Genomic DNA, 20466 nt, shown 5'->3' with positions numbered 1-20466 from the left:
AATGTTGGCAAACAGAATATATTCTGACATGTTGGATTATGTATTGAAACGATAGATTGTGCATACAGCTGCTGCATCAAAAAATGAAATTACCATAAAATGGGGATGAAAATCTCTTTCAATATATTCCCTGCCTGTGAAAATGTGAAATATATAAAACATAATTGAAATGTGAGATGTATTTAGTCAAAGAATTTAACTTTGTCACATTTTATGAATTTTTTATTGCACAATTTGTCAATGTTGTTTGTAAATATGATTATCAGATAGAATTACAATTGATAGATCGTGAAAGTTTAATTATTTAGTGTTTTCTTAAAAGCTTGTGGAAGCAATTTGGAAATTCATATTAGCATGATATTGGCGCATTAGAAAATACTTGGCTCATATTCCTAAGCTCTTGGGTATGAATACACTTGTTGACTGCTAATGAGGTCTTGTTTTTTTTACCAATAAAAAAAAAGCTTAAAATACATCATGACTTAAAATAATTAAAGTTGTAATTTAAAATTTCTCTACTTTTTTGTCTTTTATTGTGACATGGCCCCCCAAGAGAAATTCCTTGAAATAATGAAAACTCTCGAAGTTTTCCTGAAACTCTGTGAGTTCTACGAGGAAAACTGGGAAAACAAAGTTTAAAAGACAAATTAAATATTAAATACGAGGTAAATTGTCGCTTCGCTCCAATTTTCCTCGCCCCGCTTCGCGGGGGGTTTTGCGCTTCGCGCAAATTTTAGAGAAAAAAAATTGTGATGATTTATACGTTGATTGGAGCCACTCATCAACCCCAAAAAAATTGCAAAGAGAAGAAATCATTTTCATACAACATTTCAGGCGCGAAATTCAAAAATTCGCAAAAAATGCATGACTGTTATATGGGGGCTACCTGAAGGGGGGCTTTGGGGGGAAAATGGATACGGCCACTCGAAACCGCCTGTTATAAGGAGCCTCTGTACCAAATTTCATCACGATCGGTCAAACGGTGTAGATTTGTATAGCCGAACACGACGGAAGATTACCAACAAACAGACCTTTCTTTATTATATAGATGGAGAGCTCTCATCAAAGCCAAAAGAAAAATTTGCAAAGCGAAGAAATCATTTTCATACAACATTTCCGGCGCCAAATTCAAAAATTCGCAAAAAAAGCATGAGAGTTATATGGGGGCTACCTGAAGGGGGGCTTTGGGGGGAAAATGAATACGGCCACTCGAAACCGCCTGTTATAAGGAGCCTCTGTACCAAATTTCATCGCGATCGGACAAACGGTGTAGATTTGTATAGCCGAACACGACGGAAGATTACCAACAAACAGACCTTTCTTTATTATATAGATGGAGAGCTCTCATCAATCTCAAAAAAAAAAAAATTTCAAAGAGAAGAAATCATTTTCATACAACATTTCAGGCGCGAAATTCAAAAATTCGCAAAAAATGCATGACTGTTATATGGGGGCTACCTGAAGGGGGGCTTTGGGGGTAAAATGGATACGGCCACTCGAAACCGCCTGTTATAAGGAGCCTCTGTACCAAATTTCATCGCGATCGGACAAACGGTGTAGATTTGTATAGCCGAACACGACGGAAGATTACCAACAAACAGACCTTTCTTTATTATATAGATGGAGAGCTCTCATCAATCTCAAAAAAAAAAAATTTTCAAAGAGAAGAAATCATTTTCATACAACATTTCAGGCGCGAAATTCAAAAATTCGCAAAAAATGCATGACTGTTATATGGGGGCTACCTGAAGGGGGGCTTTGGGGGGAAAATGAATACGGCCACTCGAAACCGCCTGTTATAAGGAGCCTCTGTACCAAATTTCATCGCGATCGGACAAACGGTGTAGATTTGTATAGCCGAACACGACGGAAGATTACCAACAAACAGACCTTTCTTTATTATATAGATTTCATCTATATGAAATGTAAAAATCAATAAAATATCCTTATTTGGTTTTTACAAAGACAAAATCAATTTTATTTATTAATACTTGTTCCAAGAAAAGCTTTTTTTCTTCTTCAACAATGTTCTTTTGACATCTCTTTTCTCCGCAAATGATGAATAATTACATGGTTTGTGATAAATCAATACTTTTACATTAAAAGTCTAAAATAAAGAAAGAGAAGTTATGAATAAATCTAAGTACATCCGATCCCATCCTGTTAGTGCAAGAGAGGGATAGTTTTATAAAATGCAAAAAAAGGGATGATCCCTTTTATAGAAAAAAAACTTCTCATCGGGCAGACTTGCGTTAAATGCAATTTTCTCAAAACAACGCGCAATCTCACCTGATGGAAAAAGTATAGGTATATGTACATACGCAGAAGAGATAGATTGTACAAACGAGTGAAAATTAACAATTTACCCCATTCTGTCTTTGACCTACATTCCACATGGATTTTCCTTGACAAGAGAGACACGTAAACAACTTGGGTGATTTTCAACTTTTTTTTCTCGCTTTGGCTTTTATGGTGAAGAAAAATCCGTTCTGCTTCAGACATACACATTATATATACTTTGGAAAAGTTGAAAATATAAAAAAGTAAATATCTACCATAAGTGGAAATGTAATGTTAATTTTTTTTGAAAAGAATTGTCTTTGATTTTTCATGTGTATGTTAAGTACAAGGATTTGTGAAAAGTAATATTTTTTTTACTGGATTAATATTTTGGAAAAAAATCCTTATTATGTCAGTTGTCTTATATTCCCTCTGTACATGAAGGTATTCTTTGATTTCTCGTATGTATACGGATACACAGGCATTTGGGAGATGAAAAATTGTGTAAAACATACTTGCTAACAAGGGTAGTCATCGTGAATTGGAAGTATAATGAAGTATTTTTCATGGGGAAAACACATTTTTTTTCGTTTATCCGCATACTTTACTTATCTTTGAATAATATTTTTTTATCATTTCCCAGCGACTCTTACAGATGTGATTTTTTCATTTAAATTATGTAGCACTGTGGATTTTCCGCGGATTTAATGGATGTTTCATTTTATAATTTTAGAATATAATCACAGTAATTGTGAATGGAAGAATATGGATCAAAAAATTAAATCCATTAAAAAATTCAATAAAAAATAGATAATAGATAGATAATATAAATCACTGATTTTCTTCAATTTTCCATAATTATCAGACATACGCCTTAGTTTCCATCATCTTCATACAAAAGATGCTGGGTGTGTATAACCTATTTTGATAAGGAAATTTCATTATCTCTATTGAGAAATCTCATAAATGTGTATAGTTACATAGCTATATGTGGAAAATTTTCCCTATGGAAAATGAAGATTAAAATCAATGATGTATGACGCTATAAAATCACATTTCCCCATTCATCAAGTAAATTAAATTTATTGGTGGTGCACCATTGAACCCTTCTTGTAGGTAGGAGTGGTAACAACCTTGAGGGTTGCAATAAGGTAGAAGAGGTGGAAGTTATCTTACATCTTCAATCTCAAGGTATTTTCAATTCAATCTCACTCTTTATGGCTTTTACGAGTCTAACCTAAATGAAATTATAGTATAGATTTGTAGTAGTTGTGTGTATTTAAAGAAAATCTTTACTTTAGCAAATGAATGTGACAAAATGAATGGTCAAAGTGAAAAGAAAATTGCAATTTTTCTTGAGAGACATGCTGCACAATTGCACAAATTTTCTCTTCATATTTTTCTACACGTGGTTAGTTGTAAACACAATTTCAGAATTGAATTAGCATGTGGAAGAAGAAAAAAAATAAGCAACTATAAATAGAAAAAAAAAGATAAACAGGAAGAAAATATCCATAATTTGCTGATTATTAGTTTGTATAGTTTGTGTCAACTTTTAGATCTCAATTCCCACAGAATATTGTTGATCTCATCAAAAGCTCGAAATTAGTTTATAATCTTACAGCTATTAATGAGAACGTTGTAAGAAATCTCCAGGGCTTTTAATTATGATTTATTTTCCAGTTGAATAACTTCATGTATTCGGTCTAATTAAATATACAAAATGAAACACAAATAACCAATTTTGAAAAGTTCTTTCAGCGAAAATTTATTTATTAATTTTTACTATTTTATTATAATGTATTTTGTTGATGGAATTGAAAAAAAATCAATCGTTTGGAGGTCTGTACTTAAAAAGCATAAACATGTTTGTTATGTATCGAGAGGAAACAATGCTCCGATGAAAATATAATGTGAGCAGATTTACTGATTTTTTTAAACATGAAAATGTAATCCGATTAAATAGTTCGAAGGATTATTGGAGGGAGGGAGGAGGAGTTAAATTTTATTAATCTCAGTGTTGGAAAAAAATTAAATTTTTATGGATCATTTATGTTCATGTTGTGCAATTTACTAATCAAAGAAGCGAGATTAAAAATTTATTCTTTACTTTACAATGGTTTTCCCTGTTTTAACTGTATAAACACATATAAAAATTTTATCACATCCTTTTTATAACATTTTCTTGGCTTTGATTATTAATTCTTTGGCATTATTCACTTCACACTTGGAATTTTTACTTGAAATTTTTATAATGTGATTATTAAATGAAAGCAGTGAAGTTCTTCAATGCTTCCCACTATTCTCGTATTGAATATTAAAATTAATTCAACTGTGATAAATTCTAAAAATTGGGATTTATATGTTTGCAATGATTCTCAGAATTCTGATTAAATCAATTTAAAATAATGAGCATTATTTCTAAGAAATTTTCAAATGTTAAATTGGGGGAAAATAATATATTCACTCAGCAGAATATTAAATGTCAATATTATTTTTTGAGAGAATTATAACGAATTGTTTAATGGCATAAACCGTTTTACAGAAAAAATTCATTTATGATTTTAATGAAGGTAATATTGAAAAATTCAAAGAAAAAAAATATATCTTTTAATATTTGAATGGAAAACTACGAAGGAATCCTTTGAAGTTTTATTTTATTGGCACTGGAACGTAATGGAAAGGAAAATATGAAATGGGTTTTTATTAAGATTCATTGCGTTCAGTTGTAGGGATTTTTCTCTATTTCCCTTCAAAATTAATCCAATTTTCTTGACATTTTCCTCCTTTTCCATTAGAACCACATTTTTCTCCTTTTATAAATTGAAGAATAAATTGCAGCACATTGATGTATTTCTTGGTAATATTGTGGTGATCATTGTTTATTAAATAATGATTCATTGATTATTTATGCCATTTACACACGCCCAAGTCAATCAATGGGGTTTCCTATAATATTCTTCAAAGGAAAAGTTCCTTTTGTCATTCTAAATTATATTTTAATGGCAAAAAGGAGACAATGCAATGAATGACTAAAGGGATAGTTGTAGGAAGAAAAGCATAATTTTCTCTCACAAATGAATGAATGAAATGTTACCTATTGAAAATTGTATGTGTAGTGGTGTAATAAGAGAAGGATGGTGTGTATTGATTTTAATATAAAAGCTCAAACAAATAGTAAAAGGATATTATTTTCTATTGTGACATCCTGTGTGGAGTACACAGAGAAAAGTTAGAATTCTTGTGAAAGGGAGATTTAAAAAAAAATACTCTGTTTGCATCTCAAACATGCTGATATATTGTGGACTTTTCTTCATTCCATTGGCATTGGGGAGTATTTTCCCGGGGAAATGCAGTGAATTAAATCCGGAAGATGAAAATGTGGCTATTCGTGATATAGCTCAACTCGATGGGAGTATTTGGAAGCCATTGTACCATTTTCGTCTGCAGAGCCCACCACTCAATTTCTTTGATTCATCCTCATATTTATTCCCAGATTGTGTGGAATTTAAATTTAATTTAACTGATGTGGGTACATTTGTTAGTGTCTTACCGACAAATTGCACTGATGGCGAATGGTGTTGGATGGAGCATTTTTATTTGGAACGAGGTGACAATACGTCCAATCTTATGTACACAGCTTCTGTTACAACATCACCATCAGAATGCGTACGAGAATACACCTATTTCTACCTAATGACTCCAGATGTGAGCAAAGTTCTTGTCCTTTGGAGTTGCTATGACTTCAATAATGGCTCAGTTGCCGAAGGTATTTGGATACTTGGTCGAAAGAACGTTGATGTGGATTTTATGTTACTGCGAAAGGCACGAAAGTTGATGAATTCCGTATCACCACTTGAAACTTGGGTACAACCGAGGAAAACTATGGAGCATTGCACATGCCAAACACGTTTTGGAAGACATCCATGCTATGAGAATGAAGATTGCACGAAAATCTACACTCCAAGTGATGATGTTTTAACAGCCAGTCTTGTTGCAGGGACAACTGCAAGTTTTCTAATGTGGTTTCTCATTGGGGGAGCTACCTTTGCCACAGCTTCACTTGCATTTATTCATTTCTCCGGGATCTCTGAGTGTTTATGCAATGAGAATTATAACGCATTCTAATGAGATTTTTTTTTTCATGCTACATAATGTTATCCGATTATATAGGAATATATGAGTGAGGTTTGTGGTTTTTGAAACAATTTATTCATCTCTGTGATTAGTTTGAATAAAGAAACTTCTCCGGGCATTGTTGGACATTTTTTTAATATGGTTTGCTTATAATAAGATTAAAAATTTTCTGTTTTTGTTATTTCCTTTTTTTCTCTTGATAATCGATGAAGTTGTTTAACCGGTTTCGGCATCTGTGAATATTTCATTGATTTCATTACAAATCAACCATATTCCGATCAAATCGATTACGATAAAAGCTCTAAGAAAGCTTTACAAATCTAAAGAACATTGTAAGTTCGAAAAATCACCGTAAGGTTCATTAAAGTCGAAAATATTTTTTTTAATTCCATTTCGATTGATGAAACTTACACGATGTATGTATTTTCTTTACTATTTTAGAGAATTTGAGAAGCAACAAATATATTACTGGATTTCATGTCTGTAAAGTTTCTCAAAACCCATTAAAATGACCCAAAGATCATTAAAAAAAAATTAATATTTGATTAAATTTGAATTAAAGAGACCTTTTCCAACTTTATCCAACCAAATATTCAAGCATTCTAAGAATATTTTTTGAGTAAAAGTACATATTGCCATCATGGGCAATTCAACGTTAATTTGACATGAAAAGTAGTATATTTGTCATGGACAAAAAGCTTTTTTTTCACGTTTTTAGCTCTAGAGGCTACATTTTTTGAGATATCTGTTTGAAATAAAAAGCAAATAAAACTTTTTGAGTTTACGCATATTTTGGCGGTAGAAGTTTTCAAATATCTCAAGCCAATCAAAAGTTATTGGCGGTTAAAATCATGCCTTAATTTCCTGACCACCCTGTAGTACTTGAGCTTTGATTAGTTTGTATCTCCAATTAATTATTTAAGTACATAGTTTGTAAATTTTAATAAGCTTATTAATGTTTAAAATTTCAATAAGTTTGGAGCTTTCAAAGAAACTTTTCCTTTATATATATAATCTTTTCTTCTCCCTTCAATGTTGTACATGTACACTCAAATCACATCAATTAAGAGGATTTGAAAATAAAATATATACATAGTCATCCACTTAATCTCCAAGGATGTTTATTTTAATCTGCACAAAATTGCTTTCTCAATTTATTTTGAAAATTTAATAAGAACCAAAATTAGCATAAGTATTTCATTATCAAAAATGAAATACATTAAGCATCCATGAGGGCATTTTCTCTCTGTATGAGGTTAAAATTTATTTAATGAGAAAATACAAAATTTTCCTTGTTTAAAAGGATATTTATGCAAGAAAAATCCTCCACAGAGGAAATGTGAAAATGTGTGTATAGGTATATACCTAAACAAAGATTTTTGGATGTTCCCGCCTTAGGGAATTTAGTCAATTTGCTTCATCGAATAATAAACACAAAGTCCCTGATGTTGAAAATTGTTATATATTAATTTTCGTGCGATGAAATGGTTTATTTAAATGAATTTGTGAGAAAATATAAAATATTAATGTTTAGAGTAATTTTCGTATATCCAAAGATAATTTTGCCATGTGGAGAAAAAGATATGTGTATGGGAAAGGGATGGAAAAATAATATACTTATGGGTACACATGTAATATATGTTCATTTATCTCATCTATTGCTGAAACTCTTTAGCCTTTTCTACCTCTCATGTTTCCATTCTCATGCTTATTATTCATTAAACATTAAAAGTGATATGACCGATTTTTGAATCACAATTTTAGTATTGAAAACTTTCTCATGTCTCTCAAATATAACTTTGTGGTAGCTTTAGTTGAAATATCAAATTATATCGGAATATTTGGAGAATTTTGTCATTCAGAAAAACATTTAAAAAAAATTCTTTAAGAATTCTAAAATATTTTTAGGTTGAAATTTCTAAAGCTCCCAGAAGCTTCGGAATTTGACGTTTAAAGCTTCCTAAAATATAGGTATCGATCCCAATTTAATTATATATAAGAAAGTTGAAATGGCAATTTCATTCTTAACGACTCAATAAAAGCACACAGAGACTTTTGTGTTCAGGGGTTTGAGGCAAATGGAAAACATTCACAACATTTATGATGAAACGTTGTATATATAAAATAATTTTGATGAGGTATAACTTTAACAAAATTTAATGCTAAAGTTAAGGTATGGAGGTTGGTAGTTGCTAATTAAGTTGATATGGGATCAAAGGTATTCCATGAGCCTGAGAAAATATATCTACATAAAATGGTTCATGTTTTCATTAACATCTCAAAACTGTATCCAATTCATATGAAAATTCAAAAAGGAATTGGGAAAAGGCTGAGGGAAAGATTTTTTCTTTGCATTAAAGAGTGGTTTTGAGATGAGAAAGGTGTAATTTGCAATTTTTGCGATTACATCACGATGTTTAAATTATATATTTTATTTTGATTATAAATTTCTATAGCAAAACGAAGAGTTATACTAAATTGATGTTGGTTTATCAATTTTGTAAAGATAAAACGCTGGTATATATATGTAATTTCAATCAAACTGAAATCGATTTAAGGGTGCCCTACCTTTGACTTTTTCACTCTTCACGTGGCTTTTTCACAGCAACGTGGGAGTTTGAGGGGGATGAATATTTGATGTATATATCTTCCAAATAGCAAGAAAGTCCCTTATATAGGGTAACATAGATGGTGGTGATAAGAGGGGTGAGAGAATCTCATTTTGTGGCATATAAAGTCTCTCAAGGGGTGGTTTTGGGTGAGAGAAAGCCAAAAGCATATCCACCACAACTTCTCGACGCCACAAAAAAAGGCAGCAGATATATCTATCTGTGAAAGAAATAAAAGCCACGAGCCCCGCAGCTTTAATTCTTTCTGTTGGGAAGACCTCTTAAACGCCTTTCTTGCGGTGGTGGTGTAGCAAAGTCGACTTTTGCTCTCTCATCCCCAACAGCCCCTAATTCTTTTGCCTCATCGCATTCTCGTACCCAATTAGTTGGTGTTCCACTTCGTGGCCAACACCAAGTATTGTAATCGTCGGAAAAACCGACCACCTCAGATCGGGCCCAAACTTGGTATAAGCACGTTTTAGACATCCCACATTACGAAAATGGTGGTGGAAAATTTTTGATCCGGCCGGCCTGCCGGCCGGTGCGATATATTTTGCCTTATAGCTCGAGAACGGTAACAGATAGAGACTTCCGGTTTGAAGTTTTTTATAGAAATGTGGGTGTAAAATTTCATTTTTTCGCATTTTCAAAATCCAAGATGGCCGCCGTCCGCCATTTTGAACTATCGTCAACTACTTCCCTTATAGCTAGAGATCTGATATTTTAGTATGTTGTAGGGATCAGTAAGACATTTTCATCAACAATTCATACTTGACAATCGGTCAAGCGGTTTAGCAAATATGACGGCCTAAAGCAAAAAGTGTTTTTTCGATATATCTCGAGAACGGCTTGACCGATTTTGACCATCTTGGTATCAAATGAAAGGTATTGAGAAGCCCTATAACTGTTTAGAACATTTCAAGTTTCAAAAATATCCGCAAGAGGCGCTAAAAACAAAAACAAAAATTGCCTAACTTTAAGGGGCAATATCTCCTAATCGCGATTATCGATTTCCTTTAAATTTTTGATATGTTATAGCCTGACTCAATATCTTTCACCAGTCCGAAAATGAAGAAAATCTATGTTGCCGTTTAGAAGATATGGCCATTTGAAAAATTCTTAAATTTGAAAAGTTCTAAGAGCCATATCTCTTGAACGGTCTGTCCGATTTTACTCAATTTGGTATCAAATTAAAGGTTTTGCAAAACTCTACAATTTTCTGTAACATCAGAAACTTCTAGAACCATTCCTTGAGGGCAAAAAGTGCAAAAAACTGTTTTAGTAGAACAAAAATCCGCCATTTTGTGTTCTGGAAGTGACCTTGAAATGTATCGAAATATATGTCAGATTATAGCTTATTTTAAGACCTTTCCATAACTAGTCAAGAAATTTCTGTAGGTCTTATAGAACCAGAGATATTACCATTTTTATCCATCAAATTACTGAATTTCCAAAAAAATTAACATTGCCTTCTAATACCTACCACTCACAAATTAAATTACAACGCATTAACAAACTTCTATAACACGTTGTGGGACACCAACTCTTATAACTGGACGCGTTATGATTGACTTTCTCTGTCAAATTATATTGGGAAAAAAGAGGGTTCTATTCACGCGCTTACATCCACTTTGGCCATCAATCCACACCGGAAAGTCACCAACCAGTTGATGGCGCAGTCGTTTTTTTTCCCTTCACATCCCCCGCGGGAAATTCCCCCCAAACGCATCCCCCGCAGCACAAAAGGGGGGTGGAACACTCATGGGGCGTTGAGCGTACAATGGAGGACCCATACTGGGTAAACAGAGTTGAGGAAATACCATGGGGAGAATTTGTCTAGATAGCACGCAATGCTACTCTCATGGCTGATCAAATATGCCAATGACGGAGGCCTCATGGGGCCAAAAGCCACCAAAACAGAAAACATGTTGAAGCTCTAATAGGGGATTTTATGGATACTTCTACTCCCAAAATGCTCTTCTTCAATGTTGAAAGCTGCAGCGTGTAGCGCTGAAATGAAATTCAATGGGACTATTATAATTTTTGTGGGACGATATACAATACTCGTCTAACTGAAAATGGCAGTGGTGTAGCTTAGGAGGGTGAGTGATTGTCTGTCTAAACACCCTAAAAGTTCGAGATTTTTTTTAAAGATCAAAGAAATTATTTCCAAGTTGCAAAGTACATTAGAAAATAAGTTTGAAAATGTTCATTAAACAATGAAAAAAAATGTACGTCTAACGTTGGAATAAACGTCAAACGTACAAATAAACATTAAACGTTTGAAAAGGAACTTCAAGCGTTACAATTCGTTTCATTTTTTTATTTAATTGCCCAAAAGCTGCTACTTTAAATTATAATAACCATTAATATTGTTTAGTTATCTCAATTTTCATAAACTTCAACGCTTCAGTCATTCTTTGTAATTTACATATTTTCAGTAACCTTTAAGTTAAATAAAAAATTATTCTGAAGAACATTCCATAGAATGAATTTCTGACTACACCTCTGAAAATGAGGAATGAAAAAGAACTTAAAATAAGTTAAATCGAATTATATTTTATTCAATGCTTAATTTAATAATTAATTTTCTAAATAAATTGGGAGGATAAAAATAATCTAACTAAACAATTGGAGAATTATTAATTTGTTGAAGCATAATTCAAATGTTTCTCTTTTTTATTTATTTTTTTATTTAAAACAAATGAATGGAATACTTTTTTATATTGATTCAGTGCCAAAATAATACCCTGAATTTTCAACAGGTGTGATAACTGCATGAGGCTCAACTCTGTTTTTCATACAATATTTTGTTGAAAAAGGTGCTTTTCCCCAGAAAAAAATCATTTTCCTGTTCACCGTCGGGGGTTTGAATATAATGTAGATATATATTGTATATAATACGCAATTTTTATGTATGAGGAATGACAGATGTGAGCTTGAGAACAATATTTATATTGTGTGCTGTACGCAATTCTTTTTCATCCTTAAATTTACTCCAAGAAAAAAGGGAGAAAAAGGTCATATATTGGGTAAAAGTTCAGAGAATGAAGAAGCGAGATTTTGAGAGGAAGAAAAATTGAGAAATATGTGAATGAGAAAAAGCTCATGCATGTGGGTTTTCAGCACAACATAAAAAACACGCACCCACTGTAAATCGCATTTGTTCACGTGGCCACTTTTTCCTGTGATATCATCTCCTTTAATCCACTTCTGTGCCTCCATTTGTAAGCAAATATTGAAATCTTCTCGTGGACAAATTCAATTGGCATTTTTTCCTTCTTCTTTTCTCGTATTTGTAGCTTTTTTTCTAACATGTCCCCTTGTGTGAAAATTAGATTGAAAAAAAATCATGCTCATTTAGCTCTACGTTAAGTAAACATTTGATATATTTAGAGAGCTTATATACTTTTTCTTGTGAATTGAAAAGTCAAGATTGCGCGTTTCATCGGAAAATTGGGTCGCAAAATAAGCAAATCTTATCTTTTACTTCACACCACGCATCGCAATTTTTTTGCTGGACAACATCAAAATTTGCCAACAAATATTGACAAGCTTTTTCAACGTTATATTCCTTCTTCATCATTCAATTGATATAAATCTCAAGCAGCAAAAAAAGCTTGAGAGACTTTTCGACACATTCTGCCATGTCTTCTTTTTTGTAGTTTATAAAATTTATATGTTCACCAACACCCTTCATCTTGTAGCCATCCTTCATAATGTCTCCAACAGTTTTTCTTTTGCATATAACGACTGAATGGAATATAAATTGTCTCTTTATCAGTGATTTCAAGTGGTGAGAAAAAAAAGCTCCCAGATGGAAAGGAGTTTATTCAGGCTTGTATGAAGGATGATCCTCTATAGCAGAACAATTTTAACCCATTCCATCTTGTAGAGGATCAAAAAACATTGAAGAATCGCGAGAGAAACTCCCCAAAATCCACTGGGATCACATCGAAAAGTGCAAATAAAAATTGCAAAAAAATTCAAATATTGCGACGCCATTCGACGTTTTTTTCCCTATAAAAAATGTTTCAAAAGTTTTCTGTAGACTTGTCGCTCATTTTCTGTAGAGTTTTTTTCTAGTCAATATAAATGTTTATTTTTTCGTTTCTGGAGTGATTTCTACATCTGAATCAGGTGATCCACTGCGAAATGAAGCTGAGGGAGGTTGATAGAACCAGCCCCTTGCAAATCAAAACAAATCTTTTTACATTTTTTTGGGCCTCTTTGGCAGTGAGAATTTAAGCAAATCTTACCGAGTTGAATCCCATCCAGCGCAATATACCTGATTCAGATGTAGAAATCAGTTTAGTAGTCAGTATCCGGAAACATTCGACGGAGTCATCAAGCAAATCATGACCAGCACGGAAGACATTTCTGAGAGTCGCAGAACTAACTGCCCTCAAAGCTATTCTGGGATTCCTCCTGAAAGTCTCCTTCCACGGATTGGACGGATTGGAACACTGAGCAAGTCCACAAAATCTTCATCACCGTCTTCCCATTCATCTTTCCCAAGAGCAATGACTCCCTGGAGCTGACAAAAGTGATTCTCAACTTTCATTTTGCCTCTCAGAGATCTTTTCTGCAGAATACCCATGAGGTTTTGCTGGAGATATTGGGGCTTCCGGAAGCGAAAGATTTGCTCCGACGCATTGAAATTGAATCAATGGGCAGTGAACAGAGATTCTATGCCCTCCTCCTTGTTGCATCCGCTCTCGAGGAGGCTGCAATGTCAAGACATCCGGAAGTCTCATGAAATTATTCACAGCAATAAACTCGCAATTAGTTTGTTTTCTCAGTGCTTTGAGAATATCATTAGATGCACAGACTTCCAAGGAGCAGAAGATTTCACAGATTCAGATGTAGAAATCACTCCAGAAACGAAAATATAAACATTTATTTTGACTAGAAAAAAAACTCCACGGAAAATGAGCGACAAGTCTACAAAAAAGTTTTCAAACATTTTTTATAGGGAAAAAAATGTCAAATGGCGTCGCAATATTTGAATTTTTTTGCAATTTTTATTTGCACTTTTCGATGTGATCCCAGTGGATTTTGGGGAGGTTCTCTCGCGATTCTTCAATGTATTTTGATCCTCTACAAGATGGAATGGGTTAAAATTGTTCTGCGATAGAGGATCATCTTTCATACAAGCCTGAATAAATTCCTTTGTTTATATAACAGTGGAAAAAATAAAGAATGTTTTTCACTTATGTGCAAAAGCCACCATAACCTGCCAAACTTACGAGTTTATATGCTCTTTACATTACATTATATCGTCTGCCAATGACACAGCATCACTATATACATTTTACACTTTGGCATCAAGATGTTCAAGACACAAAAACAACTAGTTCTTAAAGCAAAGGAAGAAAAACTCTGCATTATGTTTAAATTAACTTTACGTTGAGGCTTCAGCAGATATTAACGTAGGGAGGCATGTTGAAAGATATTCAATTGTAAAAATTTTGTACAAGAAAATTAAATAAAAGGAAAAGTCTGTCTAGAACATCTTGGATTGAATCAATTGATTTAAAAAGGAATTTATGGAAAATTCTCTTAGACATAAGTATTTCAGTATATACGATAGAAAAAAAACTGTAGGAGTGCAGTGAAAGACGACGGGGGTGGTTAAAGCGATAAAAATCTTGTTTGACAAAGTGCTAAGGGATGCAGAGGCGAGAAGGGAAGGGAAAAGCCTTGGAGAAAATTTTCCTTTAAGCCAATCTAATAATCCGGAAAACTGTGCTTCAGCCCTCAGCCATGCTATTTTCTCTATATGCTATAGAGAAAATCCTCAATGTGACTCAATAGGACACTAAGAAGGATTTACCGTGAATCACGGAGAAACATAAAATTGTCCTTTTTTTATGCTTTCAGTGATGTATATTTAGTGCATCCCTTCGGCTTTACGCGTCAAATCACAAGATTTTTTCGAAATGAAAAATCAGGATTTGTGTGTCTTTCTGTATTTTTTTGTTTGTTTAATAAAAAAATAAATATTAAATTGAATAAAATAAATGGAATGTTTGCAATTTTTCATGCCAAATCCCATGAATTTTTATAGCTTTCAGTATATAATTAATTTTATTGACATCTGGCTGGGGTTGAAGGGAAAGTTACAAAAGCCAAGAGCTTTTATTGCTTTTATTTTCTCCTTTCTTTTGGGGATTTTTGTGGTAAGGAGAAGTCACTTTGTCTATTTTGTGATGTATGAATGGGTGAGCAGAGGGGTGGGCCAATGAAGACAACTTCATTTACTTTCACAAAGAGAAGCGATGGAACAAACTTTATATAATAACTCAACAGAGTCAAAGTCAGAATCATCCCCAAGATGTTTTGATTTGAAATTACTTTAAGAATCTCAAATCAAAAGCTTCTAAATGTTTTTTATTGCTTATTTTTCTCTCTCATTCATTAGGGGAGACTGGGAATGGTATTTAAACATAAAAATGTTAAGTAGTAGTAGCAAAATCGCCAGCTATGGGCATTAACTCATTCATTGGACCATTTTATCATAAAATCGCCCATCTTTTATGGTTTTATCAGGGCCTCAATACACCCATCAATTATTACTCAAGTGATTATAATGCTTTAGGACTTATATTGCTGTTATATGAGTAGGGGAAGTCTATAAGCAAGTGGCAGGTCTTTAAGATGAGATTTCTATTGATTGATGGAGATGGAAACTTGGGGGAAGTGTGTCAATTTAGATGAAATTAACTTCAAATTGCTGAGGGGAAATAAACATTTCTGAAGGGTTCTCAAAATGAATGAAAGATGCTTTCTCTCAATATTATTGGTGGAATTTTAATAAGTTCAATTGGTTTGAAAATGAGAATTTATTGATTTTAATGTTTTATTCTAAACTAAAATCTATTGAGCTTTTGATGTACATAACTGTAACAAATGTACATATTTAGTGAGTTTTTGATTAAGGAAAACAACAACAAAGTATTAGGTTTGGTTATGCTCTTTATTGACTTAATTTTCAATATGATTTATGATTAATGGAATCATTGACTTATCTATGAGATTACATTTCATAAAATGAAATATCAACTATCTATCCAAAAGCTTTTATAAAAAGAAAAATACATACATGTATCATATTGAGCTTTAAGTCTCTTATGTAAAACAGGATTTATTTTATTTTATTTCATTAAAATTTAATCTTTTTCTTTTAATTCTCTGTGATTTTTTGAGCAATTTTTAATTTAAAATAAGTTTTCATTCATTGAGCTGATTTTATATGTTAATATCATTTTGTCAATTTTTTTTCAATTTTTTTTTCAAAGGCTTTCAATTGAATTTTAATCAAATATTAATTGCATTTTATGTTATTATAATTACTTTCCTGTAATGGAGTAATGACTCTGAAATGTTGGAAACAAAAATCATATTATGAGAAAGATGAAAGAAAGTTTTATTTAATCCCGTGAAAACTTCTGCATTTGACACAACATTTTAAGTTGATGAAAGATGAAATATATGTATATAACTAATATTTATGATTTACATGAAACATCCAAAAAAATCGAACCACTCTACATGAATTGTTATTTACAAAGTTTAATTTCAAATGCATTCCACGTAACATACAAAATATGGAAAGGCAGGGTGCAAATTCTAAGGGATTATGGTTTGAGGAAGGGAGGGCAATTGATTGTTTGAAAAGGGCATCCAGTAGATCATGTATTATGTGGGTAGCCACAGAATTGGTAGTATGTAGTACGAAATGTGAATTGAATGAGAATTTGTGGGCGATAGAATTGTATCCTGAGGGAAAAGGCAGATATTTTCTCTATGAAAAGCTGTTTTAATCAAAACATATACCACATTAAGGAAAATTTTAATTTATAAATCAAATTGTTGGGGTGTTTTTTTTTTAAGTGTACAATATATTTATTAAAAAAAATGATGCAAAAATGCTTTTTTTTGGTGGGAGCTGAGGTGCTCTCTCCGGGGGCGTCAAGGGTGCGTGTCAATCCGAGAGAAACACAATTTTTACCAGAGCTTTCGGCTTTTACCCTTGACGCCCCCGGAGAGAGCACCTCCCACCAAAAAAAAAAAGCTAAACTAACCACGTCAAGAAAACAACCATCAAGATGCAAAAATGCTTCAAAGTGTGAAAAACAAAGTTTTTCTCTTACAATAGTTTGTTAAATTTTAAAATATTAATAAACTCTTTCATTTTTTTTCTTTGGCTAATAGGTTAATTGGTTAGTAAGCAAGTTAATTAATCAACAAGCGTCGGTTCAAATCTCAGAAGAAACTTTTTTTTTCCTTTATAAAATATTCAATTTATATTGGAAAAGTGTTAGTTTTACTTTTTTTTCTCTCTTTAGATTGAAAGTTGGTTTTCTTTAAAAGAGGTCAATGGTTCTAAGAATTTTTCTTCTTCATGCCATTCAACCAACATACATTTCAACTCATGAATTCTAATATTTTTCTTTCCCATATTTTCTTTACAGAATTCCTCGAAGGAAAAGCTAAAGTGTAACCATATCACTCTTGGCTAAAAGTATGGAGGAGAAGATTAATTTTCAAGAAACGAATTGCTTCTGTCGTTAATTACTATCTCTCCTCTCGTTTAGTGGATGTGAAACATTGAGAACGTACATCAAGTTTCATAAAAGTGAAAATTTACAAAGTTTTGTGCACGAGACAAATTAGAAAGTATACATATATAGCTAAAAGTTAGTGTGTTGGAAGGAAGTTGCTCGTAGGAAGAGAAAAAAGAAAGAAGAAAATAAAATTCAACAACGTGTCTCTGGGTGATGTGCAACAGGAAATTAATGTGTCATATTCAATAAGTTCTCTTTTGTGTGTTGGAATTGTGTGTGTGTGTGTGGGTGAGTGAGGAGTGTTGGGGGTGGATATTTTGTCTGGTGAAAGCGGATATTTTCACGACGGAAGTCAACGTGGAAGCTACAGAAGGAAAATTATCCTTCATATAGTTGAAGCATGTCGGCCAGGAAATTGGAATCACCAACAATATCTAATCAGTATTCAGGAAGTAATGCAATCTCAAGTGGAAAATCACCTGTACCGTCCCCAGATCCAGATATTGATGATCAAAGCTCCAAACGACAGGCAACGAGGTAAGATTAAGAAAATTTTCTTCTTTTATTTGCCTTCTTCCTTCCTTCTCCTTTATACTTTGCAATTTCTACGTGATTATTATCCAGCTGGAGCAACAAATGATAGACCAACCACCTTTGGGATTTACAGAGACAGACATTTAGATATCATGTGCACGAGAAAAGGACATTTTTCACAGTCCATCAATCATCTTATCAATTTACGTGATTAGTGTCCAAGTTAATTTTGTGGGAGTGGATTTTGATTAATGGGGCACCTTTATTATTTTATTTTTTACATTGAACTTTTATAGCCCGTACGAGCCCAAAAGCCATGAGGGTGGATTTTTTTTTAATTATTTTTTTTTAACGCAGATTTGGCAATTTTATTTTCTGTACACTGCTTGCACAGAAATTGCAAAATAACTTCACTTTTATCACAAAAATCGAATAGATTCGATTAAAGGAAGAGTTTTAGAACTAAGAATTAACATTTCTAGATAAATTTTAAATATAGGGGAAGATTCTAATATTAATACTTTCTTTTCTTTTTATACAATTCGTCAGTTATAAGATTTTTGGTATTATGGAAAAAAATCTTTTAAGATTTTGGGCATTTTATTACTTTCTTTGAAAGGGTTTTTGAAGAAAAATTACTTTTTTTGGTGAAGAATTAAAGACTGTTGTAAATTGTTGAAGTTTCTTCAATCGGTGCGCAGTCAGAAAACAAGGAAAATAACAGCATATTTATGTTATCTAGCAGTTTTTTAGGGTTCTTTAAAGATCTTTCTAATTGTTTTCTTGAACAACAAATTCGTTGTTTAACTTATATTATATTACACGACAATTAGATCAACTTAAAACATCAAATTTATTAATTTCTTTCAATAACGTTAAAGTTGTTAGAAAAGTAAAGATTTTTATGAGAATCGACCCCATGACTTTGATAATACTTTAGAAAACTTTCTCGATAAGTTTGGGTTAATTATCGTTTTTAATTAATTGTTTTCAAACTTCTTTATTTGATTTAAAAATAAAGAAAAAATGTACGGGTAAGCTGACCAAGCTTACGAGAGCTGTGTTTCTTTCAGTGTACCAATTTTGTGAGAGCAAACTAGAACGCGCAAAATCGGGAAAAGTTGAAAAGTCATCCCCCAAGAAATCTTTAAAATGCCATATCTCGGGAACGGCTCCATAGATTTTCGAGTTTGAGCTATCGTTGGAAAGGTCTTAACCTCAACTATAACATATTAAAATATGAAGTAAATCGATAATGGCATTTTCGAAATATTCGAGTTCGAAATTTTCGAAAATTTTGATTTTGACTTTAGCGCCTCTCGCGGTCATTTCTCGAACTTGCAATGTTCTAGACATTTGTAGGGCTTCACGAAACCTTTCATTTGCACTTGAGTTGATCAAAATCGGACTTGTAGAACACGAGATATGACATGCCAACTTTGGAAGGCTATATCTCGAGAACGGAGACATAGATTTTCTTCATTTTTGGCATGGAGCTAGATAATATGGTCAACTATAACATATCAAAAAATGAAGCAAATCGATAATGGCGTTTTCGAGATATTCATCGAAAACTAATCGAAAATTTTGTTTTTGATTTTTGGCCCCCTAGCGGTCACTTTTGAAACTTCGGATGTTCTAGAGAGTTATAGGGTTTGTTGAGAGCTTTCATTTGACCCCGGGTTGATCAAAATCGGTCAAGCCGTTTTCGAGTTATGGTCGATTTTCGATGAAAAATTGTGGCGGCCATATTGACTAAACGGCTTGACCGATTTTCAAAAATGAAGTATCGTTGGAAAGCTCTTGATGGCCCCTACAACATATCAAAATTTCAGCCCTCTAGCTATAATAGCGGCTGAGATATAGCGAAAACAAAATTTTGAGGTTATTCAAAATGGCGGACAGGGGGGTGGGGGGGGTGGATTTGACCTCAAAATCGGGTTTCTTCAGGTCGATATTTAAACTTTGCCGTTTACCGCAAGTCTCTATCTATCACCGTTCTCTTGCAATTTAAGTTTATGATCCGGCCGGACGGACGGCCGGCCGGAAAAAATTTTTTTTGGCGCATACGTTTTTTGGAATGTGGGGACCCTAATTCGTGCTCATCCCAAGTTTGAGCCCGATCTGACGACTTTCGATTTTGCTCGGTACACAAAAGCTGTGTCTGAAAGAAACACAGCTAAAAACTGAATCAGTTTGAAAATTATCTTTGCTTTCTGTTTGTTAAATTATATATTCAAATAGGATTTACAGAGTATTCAGTATCGTAAATGTCTTACAAAACTCTCAATTAGAACAATTAGAGATAATTTATTTTAATTAAATTAAGTCAAATG

At 32.9% G+C, this 20466-nt stretch overlaps 1 protein-coding gene across 4 annotated transcripts in view; it reads left to right on the top strand.

Moving 5' to 3' along the window:
- The window catches only part of LOC129796144 (beta-arrestin-1), a 36990-nt gene that overhangs the window by 7340 nt on the left and 9184 nt on the right, over positions 1-20466 (top strand). For all 4 annotated transcript variants that reach the window (XM_055837904.1, XM_055837906.1, XM_055837905.1 and 1 more), the window contains exon 2: positions 17504-18133. In XM_055837904.1, the coding sequence (XP_055693879.1) occupies positions 17997-18133 (137 nt within the window). In that variant the 5' untranslated portion in view covers positions 17504-17996. The remainder of the gene's footprint in view (positions 1-17503; positions 18134-20466) is intronic.

This window comes from Lutzomyia longipalpis, chromosome 4 (assembly GCF_024334085.1).
Source record: "Lutzomyia longipalpis isolate SR_M1_2022 chromosome 4, ASM2433408v1".
NCBI classification, from domain to species: domain Eukaryota; kingdom Metazoa; phylum Arthropoda; class Insecta; order Diptera; family Psychodidae; genus Lutzomyia; species Lutzomyia longipalpis.
Note: the sequence above shows the minus strand (reverse complement) of the source record. Positions and strands in the feature narration are given on the sequence as shown.